Below are 23,529 nucleotides of genomic sequence, written 5' to 3' on the forward strand. Positions count from 1 at the left end.
CGGTTAGAAACTCAAATCTATACAAAACCTACGGATCGTAATAATGCTTTCATTCAAGCTTCCATCCTAGAAGTCTTAACAGAAATCTACTGTATTCTCAATTCATCAGAATTAAGCGAATCTGCTCTAACCCTCAAGTGTGCACAGACAAGATAGAATAATACAAACAAAGGTATAAACAAAGAGGATACCCGGAAAAAATTCTACAAGAGGGTCTACAGAGAGCAGCCAACAAAGATCGCAAGGTATTACTCACCACAAACCCGGCGGAAAAAAAACTAATAACATCGTATTTGTATCAAAATACACGACAAGTTCCCCAGCTATTAAAAGAATAATCAACAGGAGATGGGAACTATTGGCTAATGAGCCAGACTTCAACAATATATTTCAAGAACCTCCATTACATGCTTATACTAGAGGGAAAAACTTGGGAGAATTATTGGCTCAAACTAATGATTATGATACTCCTACATCACCTAAGGGTACCCTCAAATGTTTCAATTGCACACATTACAATAATGTAATTCCAGGAAACATCCTGACACACCCCACCACAGGCAAAGCAATACATTTGAAACACACGAGTGATTGTAATACCAGCAATGTTATATATGGCATAACATGCCCGTGTGTCAGGACCTACATTGGTAAAACAGAACGAAAAATTAAAATAAGACTCACAGAACATAAAAGACGAATAAGAACCAAGAATCTAAATTCAGCATTGGCGGCACATTGGGTAGAAGCAAATCATTCTATTTCTCAACTTAGGTTTCAGATCATAGAACGGGTTAAGATCCAACCAGGAATAGATAATAACATTAAACTGCTCCAACGAGAGGTGTATTGGATTAAGCCTTTGGATACCATGATCCCGAAAGGGATGAATGACAGATTAGATATGTCATGTTTTATTTAAGATTCAAATATGGATGGGCAATGTAGACTTAACCGGCTAAATAATTCACAAACAGGCGCACATACAGACTAAGTTAATAACACATAAATAGGGCACTTGATGATTACTTGTAACACTATCGTGCAGAAACAATTGTTTTCAATGGAACTGGAAAACCATTACGGAGCACGTTTAAAGATACAGAACAACTGCGTTGGGGAGCAAGCACTCTTAACATTTTCACTCATAAAAAACACCAAACACTAGAACATAGTAGGCATGTTACCGCCATGACGGGCATCCATAGTGGCCATAACGATATAGAGCATCGAGCACCATGCATCATGATCTAGACTCGGTAATATTTTATACATCAATCCCAGTTTATACTAGCGCATCATGATAGGAGTTATTCTTATGTCAATATCTTTTTACTGATTTTGGCACTGGTATTGTATTAGGTTTATTATTAGATATAAACGATAATACTCGTTAGCGGCCCGGTTTTAAAACTTCTAGTGCATTTCGTGTGTTTTCCTTCATTTTTTACTTCCTCCGTTAGTTCCCGTTTTACAGGTAGAACAAATCAGCAAGTATTTCAACACAAGGGGTCCATGCTATCATGGCGCTCAAGGATTAGGCGTCACAAAACTGGTATGTTCGATTTAGTCCATCGTCTCGGTTTATGAATATCTACGAACTCGCATGGTTGAAAACGCAAGCACTCGGGGTGATTTTCGCTAACCTACAACACGATGATCATACGTTTAACGCCAAGACCATTTCTTCAGGTATGGAATATATCCGGCATAGATCGTTAATAGATTATTGCGTGACGCTACATTTTACGCTGGGGGGGGTCATCTGATCAGTATTTTTCTTTAATTTTTTAGATATACGTTAGAGTGTGTGCCTTAAAGTTAAGGACGCTTTCTAAACACGTATGTGGGCGGTTCGCCTATTTGCGTGAATGGTAGACTTCAATGTCTTCAACCTCCGATATAGATTGACGTTTTGTTTTTGATGATTTATGTTTCAGACCGCTTACAAGATAAACCCTAGAGAGGTAAGAATAAGCAACGGAAGTGCATTTTTTAACAGATTACCGGTTTGTTTATTTCAGCATGAGCACCAATTGCTGGGTGTTGCATCTAAAGTGATATATGGCTTTTTTCAGTTTTTATCTATTTGGAAAGCTGGTCTTTGACAGTTAAGACTGCCAACCGAAGGTATGAATTTTTCCACACATAGACACTTTACATCATCACATTTGGGTAACATTACCTTTACACCCATTAATTTAATCAATCATGAGACCATACAAAACACAAATATTGTGTTTTTGAGCCTCCATATGGACAAACATTGACAGTTTATCGGTTATTTTCATTTCAGAATTGCCCCTGAGGAAGGAACAGTTAGGTTCCGAAATGCATTGGGCATGACCACTCATCATTGTACATGTATAAATTTGCTTGAAACCTACATCTATGTGTAACAGATGTACAATGTTTAAAAAATTTCTTTTTGAAAAATGTTTTGTGTAACTGCATAGAAGTATATGTACCTTTTGAATTGAAAATTAATTCCTAAGAATAAAACAAACATTTGTGAAATTATGTTTACATAGCGGTGTATACACACCAGGTGAATTGTGCGCAGCAAACACAAGCTTTCAAACTTATTAACTTGGTCTTCTTAGATGGGCTGTCACTACCACCAGGCACTGGGTGAATACCCGGAGTGCTGTGGTGACTCCGAAAGGGAGTACCTTGAATTAGTAGTGTTGACCGTCCACTATGAACCTGAGATATTTCCTGTGAGATGTGTGAATGGGAATGTGGAAGTAGGCGTCTTTGAGCGCTAGAGTGGCAAGGAAGTTGCCTTGTGAAAGAAGAGGAAGGACCTGCTGAAGTGTGACCATGTGAAAATGGTCTGACTGTATGTAGAGGTTTAGGGATCTGAGGTCCAGAATAGGTCTCAGAGAGCCGTCCTTTTTTGGTATGAGAAAATACAGAGAGTAAACTCCTGTGTTTTGTTGGTGCTGGGGAACTGGTTCTATAGCACTCTTTTGTAGGAGGGAGATGACTTCCTGCTTGAGCAGGGATAAATGTTCTAACGACATTGGGCGCTGTTTGGGTGGTATGTTTGGGGGGAGTAGAGGTGAGTTCTAGACAATAGCCTGATTGAATAATTTGTCTCACCCACGTGTCTGTGGTGATGTTGGTCCAAACAGGCAGGAACTGTTGTAATCTTCCCCCGACTGGAGTGGAATGGGCCGGGGGGAACGGTGGGAAGTCACTGGGTAGGGGTGGAGGCAGAGCGGGTGTTGTTGGTCTTGCCTCTGTAGCCACCTCCCTGGTAACCTCTGGTGAATGTAGACAGGGTGGGAGTCTTATAAGAGGTGGAGCAGTTGTCAGAAGAGTAGCCTCTGGAGGTGCCCTTGTAAGAGGGACGATGAAAGGAACGTCTGGGAGCTTGCGATTGCAAGGCTCCCATTGATTTAGCTGTGTCCGTGTCCTTTTTCATCTTTTTAAGGGAGGAATCAACATTAGGGCCAAGTAAGTGTTCCTGATCGAATGGTTGGTTTAAGATGGAACTTTGTACCTCAGGTTTGAAACCTGAAATGCGTAGCCAGGCATGTCTACACAGGAGAACACTTGTGTTGACAGCTCTGGAGGCGGTATGTGCCACGTCCAGCGCGCAAAAAATTGAGGTGTTGGTGATGAGTTTCCCCTCTTGTATTGGCTTTGTCCTTATATTTGTCCGGGAGGTGTTGCAATAGGGTTTCAAGTTGGTCGTAATGTGCCCTATCGTACCTAGCTAATAGTGCTTGAGTGTTGGCGATACGCCATATGTTAGCTGCCTGTGAAGCGGTTCTATTGCCAGAGGCGTCTAAGAGTTTGGACTCTTTATCGGGGGTGGAGCGTTCCCTGATGTTTTAGAGTTGGCCCTCTTTCTAGCATTGGAGACTACAAGAGAGTCTAGTGGTATGGGGCCCTTAATGGATGCTTGGTCAGCCTTGTATTTTTTCTCGATCCTGGGGTTTATAACCCTAGCCCTGACAGGATCTTTAAATACCTCTGGTGCATGCTTGGTAACTCCTTTTAGCATGGGCAGAATAGTGGTGGACCTCTGTGGGTTATCAAATGTGTCCATAAGGAAATCCTCTTCCACAGGGTCAGTATGTAAGTCAACCCTGTGGTATTGGGCAGCTCTGTGTAGAAGTTGATGAATACCCATTGTGTCCTCCGGAGGGGAAGGCCTGGAGGGGTAGATGTCATCCTGTGGAACATTAGGGACATCTGGCGTACTATAATCATCCCAGGGGTCAGGGGAATAAGGTGGATCCCCTAGTGGCTCATCATCCGCACCTCTTCCTGTGTCATCAGAGGTGTCATCATCATCATCCATTGGTGGAGGAGATGGTGTAGGAGAATGGTGTGGTGGGGGTGGGGAGGAGGTGGAGGAGAAGGTGGGGGAGGTGGTGGAGAAGGGACCCTGAGGGGAGATGTGGCAATGTCCCTGGTGGAGCCAGTACAGGCATATCCAATGGTCTCTTCTTTGTACTTAAAGTCAGCTGACCAGTTTTAGGGTCTTTTAGAAGAGTTTTCTGTTTAGGGTCTGGTTTAAATAGCTTTACTGATAGAGGTTGGTCTTTCGGCACCGACCGTTTTGGTTCGGAAGACTTGCGCAGCACCGACTCTGGAACTGTTTTGTGCTCCTTTGGCTTAGAACTGTGGTGTTTTATAGTCTCTGTGGCAGATTGTGGAACCGGGTGTTTTTTCGGATCCGAGGCTTTTTTCGGCTCCGAAGGGTGTGAATCTGAAGCTTTAGGGATCGGCTTTTTGCTCGGCTCCGAGTGTTTTTTCAGAGTCGATGGGGCGGTGCCTGTAGATTTTGGTGCCGAGTGCTTGGATGTGGAGGCAGCGATCGGCATGGAGGAGGAGGGCGGTTTCTTTTTCGGTGCCGGTGTCCGCTCGGTACCGATGGTAGACTGACTCGAGCCCGAGTTGCCTGAAGGCTTAGTAGGCTTCTTTGCCGGGCACGAGGGCGGGGCATGTGAAGCAGTCTCTCTGTGTGCACCTGGGCCCGAAGGTGAAGGTGTGACCGATGCCTTTTTCGATGGTGTAGGGAGGGGGTCTGGGTCGACGTCTCTACTTACGACCCGCTGCCCAGGAGTGATGTCCTCGATGTCGGAGTCATCGGCTTCAGAGGCGCTGACGGGGCCTTCTTCGATGCGCTCCTGTTCAGGTACATCGACACCCTCCTGGAAGATGTCATTGGGAATGGGCGCCGACGAGCGAGCCATTGTTCTCCTAGCTCGATGATCTCGAATGGTCTTCTTCGAGCGGAAAGAGACACAAGCTACACAGTCTCTGGCCTCATGCTCCGGAGACAAGCAGAGGTTGCACACCTCATGCAGATCGGTGTGGGGAAATTTCGACCCACATTGACGACATTTCTTGAATAGCGTCCTTTCCATGAGCCAGATACCAAGGCCCAGGTAGGCCCGAAGGCCTTCGTCAACGGCTGGAATCGAGGACTTCGATGTTGAAGAGATGTTCGACGACTAGGGATCGCGATCGAAAACAATACCGGAGAAGGGTGAAGGATTGCGCGTCAAGAGTGGAATCGGTGACAGTTCCAAACTGAACCGCGAGAAACACATCCGAGCCCGATGGCAGAAAAAAACAATTTGAAGATGGAGCCGATGCCCATGTGCACTATCATCCAAAGGAGGAGTCCCCTATCTTGTGACTTCCAAAGACTTTTCCAAAACAAAAACAAGTGCAAACATCCAGGCCCAACACCATATGGTGATCTATGCTTATAGTGTGATCTGCAGCTCATATGCCTCGAACAGAAGTTTATTCCCAGAGAAACTAATGTACTGTAAAACTAGACTATTATTGTAAAGATACAAATCGAAAATTACTGACATTAAAAAAAACTGTCTCCTATTAGAATATACACTAATATAAGATCAGTCCTAGTATATTGGAGGGCATAAACTTGGTGGTTGAATTCGGTTCAGACAAAAATTAACATAGGTAGTTATTTTATATGGCCTTAATTTTGCAGTCTATAAAATCTTTATGACCCACAAGGAAGAAGGTAGTCATACAAACGTAATGCCTTTAGTAAATGGATGAAATCATAAATGCAAGTTTACCTAGCGGGTGGAACAGCAATGAGGTCGAGAAAGAACATGTCAGGACTGAATTCAGACTCCAAATCTCCACTATTTTCAAGTCCAGAGAAGATGCGATTCAGAAAAAACCCTAGGAAAAAAATCAATCAAGATTACTTGGAGAAACAGTCAAAGAGTGGCACTGAAGAATATATAAAAGATCGGATTATGATTTATTATACTGAATGTTACTCAATAATGGATATATGAGTTTTTATTGAAATAAATAGTTTTAAAAAAGTCAAAAATTTCAGACATTAAATCGAGTTTCTTCCAAGTTGAATCTAGATTTTTTCGAGGAGACCCCACAGAAGACCTGTTTTAGAAAAGGGTGCTCAGAGCAAGATGCGATGCACGTAAAATGTTATTGCTTTTTGGACAATCAAATTATCTATTTGTGTGCAATCATAGGTAAGTAAAGTAATGTAGCAGTGTTAAGCACTGGATGGATCACCCATACCAGGCCTGAGAGGAGGAATTAGCATTCTAGAAGACAAAAGATGGCATTTGTTTGGAACACTTGCAAACCAAGAGTCGCTGCTCTGCCAAAAGAAATGAAAGATGCATAATGTGTGAACATTGTACAGACAGTGCCTATTCCACGTTTTCTATGACACATTAACCGTCACCTGCCATCTGAGAGTCAGATGAAGAGCTAGGTTTAGCAGGCTTGGACTATACAGAGCATTGTCGGAAAATGGGAGAAAGAGGGCAGCAGCACTGATGCAAGCCAGTCACTCTGACCCAGAAGTACCTCAAACCCACCACAGAATTTCTGTGGTCTAGAGTAAGCTTATTATTCAGTGTGTAACAGGTAATACCTTCTTAGCGCCATCATAAGCTACCTTAAACTCTGTAAGCTGTTTAGCTTACTTGCATCTCGCACTCATTGTGCTTTTAAGAGGAGGTGCATGGCTCCTGTTTTGAGCACCATCTTATAAGGGTTCTTCACGCAAGTCCATCTGTGCCCATTCATGCTCATGCGCCCGCCAGCCCCCCCCTGCCTGTTTGGGTCCCCATTCCTTTCCCAACAGAGTCTATTCTAGGGCAGCACTTCTTGGACTGAAAATGAAAGGTAAGTTCCAGTGATGTTTATGTTTAGACCCTGGCACTGCCGTTCAGGACAAAGTTCTGGTTTCCACTAACTGTGATAGCACCTTCACATGGTTAAATGGAAAGTGCAATAGTGAAGTTTGCCCAGTCTTTGGTATCGCCACAGTCACTTCCACCGAAGGGACTTTCAAGTGTGCCCTTCTTAATGGAAGATCCCTGATAAAACATGTTTGAATTATTGGATTTCATAGATAACCATCAATTTGACACTTTATGGGTTACTGAGACTTGGGCAGACCAAACATCAGGACTGGATTTAGCGGGAGCGACACTTTCTAACTTCATGCTTCACCTTGTAGATGGACCCCTGAAACGGGGTGGGTTCTTGCTATGATTTGTAGGGACAATCTGCCATGAGTCTTTAAACAATTGCCCATACCCGAATATGAAGCCTTCAAATTTAATGTGGCACTTTCTAATACACAATCTTTTAGGGGCATCTTAATTTATCGCCTCCCAGGACCCAGAAGTATTTTTATAGAAAATCTGGGTACTCAGATGTAGGTTTGACTTGCCCACTTTATGGCCAATTCACGTTTGGCAAGTAGCAGCACTATAGCAAACAAACGGCACTTGGATTTAGGGAGATCATAAATATAGCCTAAAGAAGCCAATAAGGGTGATGACGCAATCACAGCCTCCACTATCCGGGACAACTCCCTAAAAACCGGCCTCCAATAGTCCTCAAGTCTAGGGCAGGTCCACGCCATGTGTGCAAAATCCGCCTCCGAGGAGCGACATCTCGGGCATGTGTGCGGACGTGAGGGGTCCATACGATGCAGTTTACTTGAGGACATGTATGCCCTCCACAGAAACTTGAAGTGTAGCCGTTTATGCCTATGGTTGGGGGACACGCGGCGCGTTTGTGTACAACACCACCTCCACTGTGTATCTGTCAGGGGGTACCCAAGGTCGCGCTCCCACGCTGCCCGCACATTCACATCACGGCATGGGAGCAATGCCACAGCTGCCTTATGCATTCGGGCCACTGAGTGGCTCCCATCACCATCTCTAATAACCCCAGTTAAAATAGAAAAGTCTTGCGCTTCCAACGGATAACTATTCACACATACACGCAATGCCCTCTGAACCCTCAGCAGTATGAAATGATCCATCAGAGAGGCCGAGCGGAGACAAAGATCTCCCGTGCGCGAGGAAATGTCCCCACCCGGGAACAGGTCGCCCAATGTGGTCATGTGGAATTTGGCCAATGTATGTTTTACCAAGGCCTCCTGTAGGATGGGAATCTAGCTATTTCCTGCAAGGGCCAGTGTGGGGCTGTTATAAGATCCTGTGGGCTGGAACTTACTTCATATGCTGACGACACCCAATTGGTTGTAGCTATGTCCTCATCTATTAACCAAATGTGTGTACATTTTCATGATTGTATGGCAGCCATTGGCAACTGGATGGAACTTAACTGTTTAAAACTTAATTCAATTAAATCAGAGGTCCTCCTGTTTGGTAACAATCCTTCTTTAAGGGTCCCATCCTTGTGGCCAGAGGAGTTGGGTGCCCTTCCCACCCCTGTCCTAAGGTCAGAAACCTGGGGGTGGTTATGGACAATCATTTAACCTTTGGACTACAGGTTAAGGTGGTCGCGTCTTCCACTTTCCTGGTCTTAAGGATGCTCAGAAAGATTTTTCATTTCATCCCCATAAATGTCCGAAAAGCAGTGATCACAGCACTAGTGCTAGCAAAACTAGATTACTGCAATGCCTTATTGTCTAACATGCAGAATCAACACCCCAATAGACTTCAGGTCCTACAAAATACAGCGGCCAGAATGTCAACAGGGACTCCCAAACACAAATCAGCATCTCAAGCCATCAAACTTCTTCATTGGCTGCTTGTTAGGCAACGCATCAAGTTTAATGCCCTTTGACTCGCACACAAATCTCTTCATGGAACTGGCCCAAAGTTCCTTAAACAATCTTTTAGATGGTACAGCCCAAAGAGAAATCGGAGCTCTTCGGGTGCTAGGGAAGTGGTGGTCCCAAAGTTTAAACAAACCAAATGGGGGAGAAAGGAGCTTTGTGAACACCACATCCATTGAATGAAACCTACTTCCCTCCCATATTGGATCTATCCCTAACCTGCTCCATTTCAGGAAGGCACTGAAAACTTTGCTTTTTACCAAGTAATTCTGTTAGAGCTCATGTTTGTTCTCCTGCAGTGCTAGCGCCTTGACACATTCGGGTATTTGTTTGCACTTTACAAATCACTGTAATATTAACATTAACATTTCACTGAGTCAGCAAAAGTGGCATGCAAGAGCAATTAAACTGACAAGGCCTTTTAGGCCCATGCCTGTCGGAGCCACAAGTGATACTCATGATCAGAAGCCAAACCTCGTGAATGTGATTTGCTCTTCCATACCACTTATAAAAGGCTGTTGTTCCCCATAATGATTGGTAGTTTGATAACATGTCTAGCTCATATGATTGCTTTCATGAATCTACTCAGTACTGTGCTGTGAAGTAAAGAATAACATCGCAGCCTGTTGCAAACTGTTTTTCAGGCACAGGGAGAAAAGGAATGCTGCCTCCTGGATAGGGAAGTGCCCCTTTTTGACATGGACACCCCAACAGGTCCCCAGTGCCAGATCTCTCCCAAAAATGTACAATTGTTTCCCCAATTGGCAATACCATTAGCCCTCCCTGTAAGCCCCTAGTAAATGTTACCTCTGGCACCGAGGGCAGGGAGGCGGAAGAGGGTCCTTAAGGGCTGTGGCACGAATTGTGCCACCCTAAGGGACCCCTCACGAAACACATACAGACTGCCACTCCAGGTTGCGTGTCTTGGTGCAGACAAACATGAAAACACGACATGGCACACATCCTTGTGTGTCATGAACACAGACACTGCATGCAGTATAGGTAAATCACCCCTACAACAAGTCTTACAGCCCTAAGGCAGGGTGCACTATACTACATGTGTGGACATATCTGCATGAGCAGATATGCCCTTTGCTGGTCAGATACATTACTGTCAGTCAAGTGACCAGGGAAGCCATTTTAAATAAATGTGTTGGATACAGGTGAAAATGAGTTCCCCAGCTACATGATGGCTTCACTGAAGCCAAAGATGTTTGGCATAAAACATTTTGTATTAATAAGCCCACGCTGATTCCAGTGATGGATTTATACATGCACCCAGAGGGCACCTTAGAGGTGCCCCCTGAAAGCCTACCAACTACTAGTGTGCTGACGGACTGGTCTTAGCCAGCCTGCCACCACAGAATAGTTTCTGACCCGCCCCAGGGAAGAGGGCCTTTGCTGTCAGGAGGTCTGAAACAAAACCCTGCTCTGACAGAGGATATTTACACCTCTCCCACAGGATGACCTGCAAATAGCATTCCAAAGCAGGGAGCTTCAAAGAGCTCACCGCCTTTGATATGCGAACCTGGCTTTCCTCACAGGAGAGGATGCAGACCCCTCTTGACCAGGGCCCGTTTGGCACCTAGACAAGGCAGGAAAATTAGTAGTCAGAGTGGTGTGTGCACCTTAAGGCTATTTAGGCTACTGGAAGTGAATGCGAAGTTTTAGTCTGCCATCTTTGTGATGGCAAACTTAGTAACTCTGGGACAGGGTTATGCCCACATCCCACAGAAAGTGGTCATATAGGGTGCCTAGTGACCACAGGGGTAGGCGGCCCATTGGCTACTCACCTATACTCCACTAATGCCTCCAAATCTAGTATTTCGAGGAGCCCCTGGCCCCAGAAAATCATACCCTGACGACCTGGAAAAAGAAGAAGGACATTAAGAGTCGCAAGAACACAGGACCAGCAACTGACTTGACGCCAACCCTGCCAGCCTGTCTGCTGTCCTTGACAATTGCACCAAAGACGACTTGTCCTGCAGCTGCTGTGTCTCGAAAAGCCTCGGAGAACGGTCAGCACTTCACCCACAAATCAGAAACTCCTGTGGAGCAGCAGAGCTGTTCCCTGCATCCTGGAGGAACCCAAAGAGACCTGAGGGGACTCCAGACCACCAAAACCCGACACCAGAAAGCACCACTGCACCCATGCCGCCTAGCCCGAGCTGAAGTGGGTAAACTGTGCGAGCGTGGTCCCACAGCCCTCCAGAGACAAAGCCCACCATGGACTTGCTCATGTGGACTCACCAACGCCACTTGCAGCCTCTGTTTGCAGGCACCCTTGACTGCAAGTGCTCCCGGTGACAAAAATCCGACACCTCCAGACACCTTTGCACAAGTCGCCCCTGGCCAGTGGAGAAGAGGACCAAAGTTGTACCCACGTCCCTGAGCATCGCAAGACCTGAGTTCACATGTTGGTTCAGTCTGACTGGACTCCCAGTCCAAATCTGCAGCCTCTTTTTGACCAGACCGATCCCCATTGACTAACATTAGGCACCCGAAGCGGTATTCCACCACTGCATGTGGCTGCCCTAGTGCTGCTGGAGGTGACCTGCTGGTGCTGCATTGGACCTGTCCTGTAATCACCTTACACCCAGGATTGGTCTCATAAGTCGCTTTAAAGAACTTATATGCAGTATTTGTTTTTCTTCCATAGGATAAAATTGCCGTTTGTGTTAAATGCACTGTGTCCATTTTTGAAACATAAAAGTATTTCTATTTCGAAATATACTTACCTGATCATATTGATTCTAATGCGTAAATATATAGAAAGATAAGTTACTTTTATAAGATACTGTGTATCTCGTTATTGAGACGTGTGTACAATTGTATTGTGTGCGTCCTTATTTGCAAATGTCTAACACTCTACTCTGATAAGCCTAAGCCTGCTCGCCCACAATGTCCCCTAAAAGAGCACCATGGGATTGCTAGACCAAGCCCCTGTCCACGTATAAGGTAATATCTGGGCTCTTTGCGCAGTATACCTCTTTTTGCTATACTATATAAAGAGCCAGCTTCCTACACCCTGTACTCAAAAGGAATAGTTCTAGGGGAGTATTGCAGCTCGATTTATTTTAGATCATTTTTTATCTATTTTCGAAACATAGTAAACAATTCAGATAAACATCTGTTATGTTCCTTCAAATACGTTACTCCGTGTATCACGCTTATATGGTCAGGCACGAGCTTACCAATAGGCAGCCGACTGGGCCACCCAGTTGAATTATCTTAGGCTTCTGGTAATAAGTGCCATGCAGGAGTGTGCAGGCCCTTGTTCCTATTACTGGGGTGAACAGTATAAATAATGGAGCATTTTTCATGAATCAGTGAGGAAAGACTCTGCATGTACTCACCTTCATAAGAGGCTCCAGATGGAAAAAAGCATTGGCAAAGCCAATAGGCCTTGCCTTTCCTACCCATTGGCTGTGGCAATGTTTACAAAATAAAAAAGAGAAAAAAAGGCACAAAGATGTGGATGCTGCTGGTGCACAAACATGATGATGTACGCATGCATGCTGAAGTATGCACACATGTGTCTCTACATATACACGCACATATGGGATGATGCAGGAGCCATTTTCTATTTTTTTTGTACTGAACAAAGATGACAGACACCACTTGGATCAGTAAATTACAAAACAAAAACAAAAAAAAATTTACTTGTACAAAAGCACTTCTTGAAAGGGCCCTGCTGCAAAAAGCATTGTCCAGATCCTCAAAAATAAAGTAATAATATAATATTTAATTAAAAAGACTGCAAGTAGCAGGGAAGCAGTGAAGGAGCAGGTGGGGAAGCAAGGGAATGAGGAAGTCAAGGAGGTGCTTGAGGCTGGATCCTGGGGGTGTGAGGTAAAACAAATGTGATGACTGATAGGTGGGGAGTCTGAGGTGCAAGAGGGAATGCATGCTGGTGTTGGTGGGGGGTTTGGGAGGTAACAACACACTAGGGAGAGAACTAGAAAATGTGCACTCCTATGGAGTGCTGGAAAAAAAAGAAAAAGTAATTTCCTGAATGGGAGTAGTGTAATGGTAGAAATCATCCAATCAAAATAATGGTAAATAAACAATGCTACAGGGAAGGGACAAACAAACAAACAGGAAGGATATCCATTAAATAAGGAGCAAGCAAATGAGGGTGAGGAGTAAGTGGGCTGGATCTAAATCCACGGTACGATTCTGGTATAGTTCACAAAAAGTAATTTGTAAACAGATAGCTAAAAGCATCTGTTGACAAGACCTAAAAGCACCTTGCTGGAGAATGCTGGGGAGAAGGAGGCGCAGAAATGGAGGCAATGAGCCCAAATTTGCAAATTCTTTGTCCATCTGTCATGACAGTACATCTAGATGTGGAGGTTTGTCATTTGTATGTCTCCCTATTTCTACCCATTTCCCACTAATTAAGTTATTGTAGTCACAGCCATGCTTCTAGATACAAATTTACCTATCTCTAAAACCAACATAATTTTCATCAAAAGAACATTAATGAGAACACCACAAAATGGTATCTTCATTAAAAAAAAGTATTAACCTAAATCTTGCAACAGTCTTGCAACCACAAACAAAATGGAAAGAAAAATATTTAAATTAGAAAATTTACAGATGTTGTTATACAAGACAATAAACACAATAACACAGTCTATAAACATACCTTCATTTTCCCACAAAGACATGATGTGCTCTCTGGCTGTGCTTGGTGTTAAATAACCTCGCTTGTCCAAAGGAGTGTCATCAATCGCTAAGGAAGAAATATATAATAAGTGTGGTCACATTTTCCATCAAATAAGGAGTTTAAAGTTGTCAGATTTAGCAACATTAATGAAAAATGTTATCATCACTCTATTAACAGTCCGTATGAAGACCAAATGTCTTTCTTAAACCTCTGGGTAATTTTTTTGAGGCTACTATTTTGTAGCATTTGCCTGAAAAAAAGGTCATCTAGAAATATATTGCAATGACAAAATTCAGGTGGATAAACAATTATAAAAAATAAACACAAGTACCTTCAATAGTTCAACAGATTTATCAATTGTATCCAGGATAAAAACCCAGAACATGGAAGAATTTCTGAAGTGGTTATTTGAAGCAAAAAACGTGATGGAGCAAGATTACTTTTGTTTCTTAACAATTAGGAGAGCATGGTAGACAGCTGAATAGAATCACGTGGTTGTTTGGTCTCTTAGTGTAATGATCTAGTTTAAACCAAATAAAGTTTAAGAAGCAGTCTATACTTCTCCAAGACTAACATATTCAGCAGGTGGGTAGACCCAGTACCAGCTAGGGCTTAACAGCTACCAGTCTTCTGACTGGTCAAGACTCTTAAGGCTCCCAAATCGCTCCTCTCTCTCTCTCTCTCTCTCACCCACTCCCTCTTTCCCTCTCACTCTCTCTCTCACCCACTCTCTCACTTCACTCACTCTCTCTTCACTAAACTCTCTTTTAAACCCTTTTATTGCAATTGTCCTTATCTTCTGCACCATCAGTCTTGTCTCTGCTGTCCTCAAGAGTGCCCTCTCTTTTCTCACTATTTCTCATCCTTCCGGCCTCTGTCTTAGGCACTGCATGTCACTGTTTTTCATCGTTTGTGCCCTTGATTTTTGCCACTATTGGTCACCGTTCTCGTTGTTTGTGCCCTTGTTTTTTGCCACTGATTATTACTGTTTTGCTATTGTCACAGTTTCTCTACTCATTTGTGCCTTTTGATTTGCCTCTGTTGCGTCCTGGGCTGCTGTCTCTTGCTCCTTCCCATCCTTTCTGCTTATCCTCCCTGCTGCTCTTTACCTGCTCCTCAAGCCGTGAACTGCTCCATACCCACTCACTGCTCCCGGAATCGATCTCCCCTCCTGGGACCTACTTAATGGTGGCTGCAGCTGGCGCTCCAAAGGCAAGCCTGCCTGTGCCTGTCCACACCTAGCACCAGGAACTGTTGTCCTTCCTCGACCAATCACCATCCCACTACGTTCTTCCACACCTGCAATGCCGGCCACCACTCACCGTGCTGCTGCCACGCCGCACCAGAGAACATGGAAGGAGCCTTCACCTGCAGCACACCTACACTCATCACTCCATCAACCACCAATAACACACCAACAGCTCCCAAGTCGCTGACGCACACACAAACCAGGCTCCACTTGCCTCACTCCTCACTCTCATGCATACTCATCAACACCCACTCACCCAGAAAACATACCACAGAGATCTGGGACCTGCTACGCAACTCTGCCAAGACCTCCCTTTCTCATGGAAACATGGCTGACCCCATCTTTGGCTCGGACATCTCCACAGCCATCCCCCATCAGACTAAGATCCTTAGGCAAGACCGCCAACACAGGCCTGAAGGAGGAATCGTCATAATTTTCAAGGATGCCATTTGCTGCACCAACATTATGGAAACCAAATCCAGCTACACGGAGCACCTCATCTTCAAGTTGCGTATCCCAGCAAACTTCACCTTGTGCTGGCCCTGGTCTACAAACATCCAGGGGACCCGTGCCATCTTCATCAACATCGTAGACTTTGTTACCCCTTTAAGACCTCAACTTTCACCTAGATGGCCTCCAGGACCCAAACTCAGTCACACTCATTGAAAGGCTCTGACTCACCCAACATGTATCCAAGCCCATTCACACCACCCATCATATCCTGGCCATAGTCTTCACTTCATTCAACATCACAGTCAACAAACCTACACCCCTTCCCCACACCCTGCCCCCCACCTGGAATGATTAGGATGGAATTTTAGCCCTCTCCCAAAAGCTCCCAGAGAACACTGTCAACCTACCAGACAACATCAAAAAAGTAAATAACTGGATCTCCAACTGCGCTGACACTGTGGACCCTCACAAACAAATCCACCCTGTAAAAACACGCACCCAGGCCAGGTGGTACATAGAAGAACTTAGAATGACCAAGCAGCACCATAAACAACTAGCAAGGAGGTGGAGAACAAACCTGGAAACTGTGGATAAGGACACCTTCACATCTGCCCTAAGGCACTACCACCAGCAAATTCGGGATACCAGATTTCCTAGATGACAGCATTGATAACAGTTCAAACTGCAACAAGGCGATCTCCTCACTTATCAAGGAGTCCAACAACCCTGCAGCAACCGTTCGCAACACCAAACCATCTCAACAATGTGCACTGACCTCTCAGACTTCTTCAGCAGCAAAATCACAGCCATATACGACAACTTCGACCATCAACCTGACCCCAAAAACCTCACAGTCAACCAGCAGATCTCCGCCAGAAAACACATATTGATCTCCTGCGACACCACCACCACAGACGAAACCATCACGATCATGAAGACTATCCACTCCATAGACCAGTCAGACTCCTGCCCCCCACCACGCTTTCCACTAAGGATCCACAGCAATCAGCACAGCACTCACCCACATCCTAAACACCTTGGTCGACACAGCAACATTCCCAGAAGCCTTGGAGCATGCTGCTGACAACGCTCTCCTGAAGAACACCACAGCAGACCTGGCAAAAATGGCAAACTACAAATCGATCTCCGTCCTACCACTCAGCCAAGGTCCTAGAGAAGGACATCAACAGAACCTTGTGAACCACCTTTTCAACCACCAGCTCCTCAACACCACATAATCGGGCTTTAAACCCAAACAGAACACAGAGACAGCTCTCATAACAGCAACAGATGACATCAAGAGGATGCTACACAGAGGAGAAACCGTGGTACTCATCCTACTGGCCCTCTCAGAAGCCTTTGACGCATCCTGATCAGACAGCTGCACAAGACTGATATTCAAGGACCAGCCCTCCGATGGGTCCTAACCAGAAGAAGCCAAACAGTAACCCATATTTATACATTGAACACGGACAACCCTAGCTACCCATGAGAACTGGGGTAACCATATTATGTTTTAACAACTGTCCCATGGCAGTAATTTCTTAAGGAAACCTTGTATGTGACTCTGAGGTATCCAAATCAACTATAAATATCAATCTTAACACTGGAATTACTTGGTATTAAGAACAGGACAAACTTTGTTTCTTTCCAAGATTTTTTTATGAGATCCATTAAAAAAACCAAGGTGTAATTCAAACAAAGGTGATCATAGTGCAGACGACACAGTGCTCAAATTGTGAACATATTTACAACAGATACGGCCAAAGACACTGTACATTGCCAAAGTACTATAATAATGGCCTAATACATTTGTGAAGTATTTAGAATATAATTTCTTGATATTTGATGATAGATGAATGACAAACGTAGAAAAAGAAAACAGATTACTCTAAGTCCTTAACGGAATGGTTATAGTTGCAACTGGCAAAAGTAATGAATGATACAGCATCAGAAACTGATGGAAAGCATTTTTGTATGCCAAGAGCACCTACAGTGTTTGGCCATTTGGCAAGATCATAACCTGAAAAAAAGCGGAAGGGAGTAGGATAGATGCAGCATTAAGCTTTATTTTTTATTCACCTTTCAGCTCCCATTTGTAACAGTAATCGTCGCTGTCAATGGTTTGCCACAAAAGATGGAATAACGAAGGGTTGTAGAATCTCTTGAGGCGTCATTCAGCTTCGGCATGCCAGAGGACTCTCCCTTTTCTCTTCTATATCTCTTAAATTGGTGTATTTCTCCCAGTTTCATTGACTGATCCAAATACAGGCAGATGATACACAGTTGGAGGTCCAGGTGGAGAAAAGTAACAGTTACAACTAGTCTCAGACTTGGTCTCAGGAAGCAGAGGTGGAAATAAGGCTTACTGCGGATGGTGTCTTAGTGGGTACAGATGTGCCTTTCACCAAACCTGCCCACGCTGAGTCCGTTCAAAGGTGGAGAGGTGGGCAGTGTTTGAGACTGCATCCTCAGCGAAAGGCTTTGTCCATGTGGAAAAGACGCTATTTGATGATGTTGGACTGAAGACTACATTTCCCACCAAGCCATAATCTCTTATGATGTTTGAAGATGGTGTCGGTCATCTTGGAAACTCTGGTATAACTTTCCTGGTCACCCCTGCTTGGCATCTTTGTAGGCAATTTGTGATTTCAGTTGGAAACAGAAAAATGTCCTTGAGAGCATGCTGAACAAAAATTCTGTTCCAGAGGAGTATTCTAAATATCAGGTTCAGTTGGAACTAGTACTTTGAACAGTACATAGACATTAATATTTAAAGACTTTTGGAATTAAATAATGTTTGCTCTAGAACTTTGAATTATTTTTTGAAGGAATAATAAGAAAGGAACTTATGAGCACTTCAGTTGTCACATTTCTCACTACATTTCATTTAGGTCAGCTACATATCAAAAACACAGAGAGTTGGTTACACAGAGACATTGTTAAGGTATATTCTTTCATTATTTAAGATAGACGCACAACAATCCTGGGAGATTAATAAGTGCTTCTATTTCCGTTAGGGTACTCATTCCAATATGCGGATATTGATGCACAGCAGAGTGACGTGACAAAGCAGTAATCTCTAATTTTCCGTTTTTCTCTTTTATCCTATTCACCTTACCTGCTATATGTCCATCATATGATACTGTGTGGACCATTTTGATGTGGTGCAGGGGTTTATAACTTCCGTCAAAACCAGAGTACAAGATCAATGCTTTCTGACATTTGGTCATAAATACCAAGTGTAGGAATGTGTCCCTTTTTTACCTGCCATCTGATGTAATTGTGACAAAAGTGAACTCTGGGTTCCTGCTATCCGGGTCCCCAGTGCCAGGTCTTTTTCCCTAAACTGTATAATCTTTCCCCCAATTGGCAATACCTTTAGCAATCCCTGTAAGTCCCTAGCAAGTGGTACCCTGGGTACCTAGGGCAGGGAGGCTAAAGAGGGTCCTCAGGGGCTGCAGCAAGTATGACACTACACTAAGGGACCCCTCAGCACCAACATGCAAACTGCCATAGCAGGATGCGTGTCTTGGTGCAGATAAAAGTGAAAACACCACATGGCACACATCCCATCGTGCCGCGCCTGCAGACACTGCATGCAGTGTAGGAAAGCCACCCCTACAGCAGGTCTCTCAGCCCTAAGGCAGGGTGCACTATTTTATATGTCAGAAGAACTGCTTTTCGCCTCCCACCGATGTCTTTTCAGCAAAGTAGACACAGACCCGTAATTGCGTGCTTAGAGTTGCATTTTAATGTCGGCCATTACGCGTTTCAGTCCTCTGCGGACCTTGATCACATGACAACGCTGTAAGTATCCATAGACCATTTAAAGTGCTACACTTAGACACGTGACTAATGATGTGCAATAGAACTGAAATAAATATTCGCAGGTTTTCATTTCAACAGTCAAACCTCCATTTTTTCCCATCGGGGAAAGAAAACAATTACCATTTATTTTTTACGTGCCCGAAATACCTTTACAATCAATAGAATAGTCACCATTGATGAAGTATTAATAAACAACCTTAAAAAAAAATTCAACATTAAATAAATAATGATATTATTAGAACCATGTATAAAAATGTTTTAAATACATATCAAATTTTAAAAAGGTTTCTAAAAGAGGCATTAATATGTAAAACATATAAAAAAGTGGCCATTCAATGTAAACAATGTAGAGGTTAATCCTTGGTTTGAAAAAATCATAATCGCATGAATACAACGAATATGAAGACCTTCTGTTCTATATGAGTTTCAAAAAAGTGCTGCGTGCTACCTAACCCATCGTATTATTCATCCTCAATTTAAAATGAATAAAAAAACTTGTGTTCTTCTTTGTTTGTTCTTTTCTTTTAAAATTTAAAATATTTTTATCCTGCCTAGCTTCTGAGTTGCCGAGAAAATCTCCTGTAACCCTGCTGAGCCTCTGGGGATCAGTCGCTGCTTCGTGATGTCACGCAATTGACATGCATATACTAGCGGCCGGCCCTGGTGGTTGTAGGCCCATATTTGTAACGATGCTATTTTGCACAATAAAGTTTTTCCCAAAAAAAAAAAACTTGTGTTCTAAACGTGTAGTTCATCTTGGTGTAGTAAATTAAAAAACCATAATGTTATCTGGTTAAAGTGGTTTAGCAGCCTCTGCTTACGTCATAGATATAGATCCCATTTGTTTGGACACAGGTAAAAATCAGCTTCACAGCTACATGATGGCTCCCCTGAAATCTATGGTGTTTGGTATCAAACAGCTAGTATTAATGAACCCACACTGATTACGGTGGTGTATGTATTAATACATGCACCCAGAAGGCACCTTAGAGGTGCCCCCTGAAAACCTACCAGCCTCGAGTGTGCTGGCTGACTGGTGTTGATCAGCCTGCCACCACAGACAGGTTCCTGACCCCCTGCAGGTGAGAGCCTATGCTCTCTGATGGCAAAAACAAGGACTGTTCTGGCCGGAGGTGTTGTCACCTCCTCCAAGCAGGATGGCTAGTAATCAGCATATCAAGGTAGGAGGGTTCAAAGGCCTTTGATGCATTTGATATGAAACCACGGTTTACCCAGACAGGGGAGATGCCAACACCTGCGGTGGGCCCGTATGGCACCAGGACAGGCGGGAAATTAGATATGCAGGAAGACGTGGTGCACTCCCAGGCCAGTCACACCCCTAAGGTGAGCTGCTTGATGTGCCCCCTTTAGGAATATTTAGGAATATTCTGTTATTTTGGTGTTGGCAGAATTAGGAACTATGGGACAGAGTTATGCCCACTTTCCACAGGAAGTGGTCCTATTGGGGGGTGTAGTGACCCCAAGGGTAAGTAGGCCATTGAATATCGTCCTTCTCCATGGCCTAGGAAAGCAGATTATGTCGACTTAAGGAGAAGGAGGAGGACACTGAAGAGCCGTGAAGAGCAGGAACTTAGGAGCAGCAACCGACTTGGCACCAAACCTGCCGGCCTGCCTGCTGTCCCCGACAATTGTACCAAAGACGACTCGTCTTGCAGCTACTCTGCCTCTAAAAGCCTGGGACGACTGCCAGCACTTTAAGGAGCAACCAGTATCACCTGTGGAGTAGCTGAGCTACTTCCCTGCACCCTGCAGGCACCCAAGGCGAACCGTGAGGACACCGAACCAAAAAAACCTGACTACTGGAAAGCACCACTGCACCCGTGCCCCCAGCATCAGCTGAAGTGGTCCAACAATGCCAAGGAGGTCCTGAGACCCACAAGAGTAAAACCCCACCTTGGGTTTGGCCAGACTGGTCACTCAGTTGCAGCCTCTTTTCGCAGGCCCCCTTAAACCGTGAGAAGTCTTGATGACGCGACCCCGCCAGACAAAGCCCCACTACACACACACCCCCTATCCCGGGTTGATGTGGACCGATGATGGCCCTATGTGCCCAAGACCCCCGAGAACAGAGCCCTCCTATTGGTTTAGCCGGACTGGCCTACCTACAGCCTTTTTCCAGGACTGCTTCACATTGAAACCAATGGGGCACCCGATGCCGAAAAGTACCTCTGCACCCAGACGACCCAAAGACCTACCGAGGTGACCTGTTGGTGCTGGCTTGTTCTTTGCCCCATACTTACCTTAACTCCAGAGGATTGGTCCTGTAAGTCACTGCTAAGTATCCGTATGCAGAATATGTATTTTCCCCATAGGTTAACATAACCGCATTAGAGACAATACAAATTTATTTACCAGTTTTCTTTAAAACTGCCATTATAAAAAGTACTTACCCAATAACAAAGTTCTTGGTGTCAAAAATTACAAAGTTCTTGGAGTCAAAAATGATATAAGATATGTGTTATTTTTCTAAATTGGTGTGGATCTCCTTATTGAGTATCATTTATTGACTGTGTGTATTTGCATATGTCTTAAACTCCTCCTTGATAAGCCTAAGGCAGCTTGACCACACTACTACAAAAAGAGCACCTTGGGATGTATAAAGCAAGCCCCTGTGAACTCATAAGGGATGCCTAGACTCTCTACACAATATACCTCTTTTTGGTGTATTACATAAAGAGTCAGCTTCCTACACCTAGGTGATCTACCATGCTGGATGCAAATTAACTGACTAAAAGTCCCCAATTTAAAGTTCGGAGCTGTAGGTTTGGGCTGTCTTGCCTTACAGTCTTAAAGTCGAGGACTCCCTGGGCTGACAAGTGGAGAATACAGCTTAACCCACCTCCTTAAAATGACTTGCATATAAGTGAATGTTACATCCCGAGTACCCTGACTAGAGTATGTTTAGTCCTGTACTTTTGCTGTAATGCTGAGAAGTATTGTGGGGTGCAGAGCGATACTTTAACTGAAGCATGCACCCTGCTACGCCTGCTCCTATGAAATAGTGCACATATAATTGCTTCTATAGTACATACAATAGTTTCTTTAAAAAGCTTCACTTTAGCACTAAGGATTGGTTCCATGATTCAGACATGCTTAGACTATAGTTTCAAAGTTGTAGGCACTACAGAAGCTCCCTTAGCTTATCTTCTAGTCGCTTATATTATTTGAATGTGAAAATAAAACTCCATAATGGAATAATGGTATATAGTTCCCCCTTTCTTTATGCAAATCAAACACTTGAGGGCTGATTCACAAAGGGCCTCTGCACTCGTGGCAGAGGACAGTCAGTCGTCTGAGCAGTCCTGCACTCGTGGCGGGACCTCGACAATGGGTAACTGCAGTACAGAGGTCTCGCCAGGAGTGCGAGGCCTCTACCACGAGTGCAGAGGCCCTTGATGAATCGGGCCCACAGTGTCCCTTCAATTATAAAAATCCTACTCTCAAATTGGTAAGAACGTTTACCCCCCCCCCTCACCCCCCTCCCCCCCACCCCCACCCCTCAAAGAGTTGGTTTACCACATTTGGTGACTAACCAGTTGTCATGCAATATCCAACAACAATGTGATCCCTGTGCCATTAACTCTGCAAACATCATTAACTGGACCCTTTCTAAGTTAGTCAGTAACTTAACAAGACGGAGATGCCAGCAAGCTCTCTCTCCATGCAGGATTTATTATTGGAATGCATGGGTGCTAAATCAGATGGGATCTTAATTCAAACAATTACAAAATGGGCACACAGTTTTACTGCAACACAACTGAACCATGGGTAACACTATTATCACCCCAAGTCATATTCAAAGTTTCATTTCTGGATCTCACTGTACGATCAGGTGCTTTCGGGGATGTTAGGGATTTACCCCAGAACTGCATCACATGGTCCTGTTTTCTTACAGGATGCTTTGTGACTCTGATTTCCCAAACCTAATAAAGTATCACTGCCTCACCTTCTTGAAGCCTGAGTTGAAGCCAAGGCTTACTTGGAGCAAGGTGCCCAAGCTCAACAACTCAAATGAGCAATGCAATTATTAAACATACACTAAACTAAGGCTCAAATCCATGAAGTTCAGAAGAAGGAAAGATGCATTAGTTAATTATAACAAAACTTCAAAATAAACAATAAAGAGAAATGAAAGAAAATGTAATTCTTTTACCATGCCAATGAAAGTGAAATGAAGCAAACATGATTGCAAAGAAATAAAGCAAAAGTATGAAAAAC

At 44.1% G+C, this 23,529-nt stretch overlaps 1 protein-coding gene across 1 annotated transcript in view; it reads right to left on the bottom strand.

The window, feature by feature from the left end:
* The window catches only part of POLR1A (RNA polymerase I subunit A), a 604,540-nt gene that overhangs the window by 441,119 nt on the left and 139,892 nt on the right, over positions 1-23,529 (bottom strand). Inside the window, exons 7-8 of the mRNA XM_085642615.1 lie at positions 13,737-13,823; positions 6,078-6,186 (exon numbers count right to left, since the gene is read on the bottom strand). Of these exons, the coding sequence (XP_085498741.1) occupies positions 6,078-6,186; positions 13,737-13,823 (196 nt within the window). The remainder of the gene's footprint in view (positions 1-6,077; positions 6,187-13,736; positions 13,824-23,529) is intronic.

This window comes from Triturus cristatus, chromosome 2_2, assembly GCF_964204655.1.
Source record: "Triturus cristatus chromosome 2_2, aTriCri1.1, whole genome shotgun sequence".
Classification (NCBI taxonomy): Eukaryota; Metazoa; Chordata; class Amphibia; order Caudata; family Salamandridae; genus Triturus; species Triturus cristatus.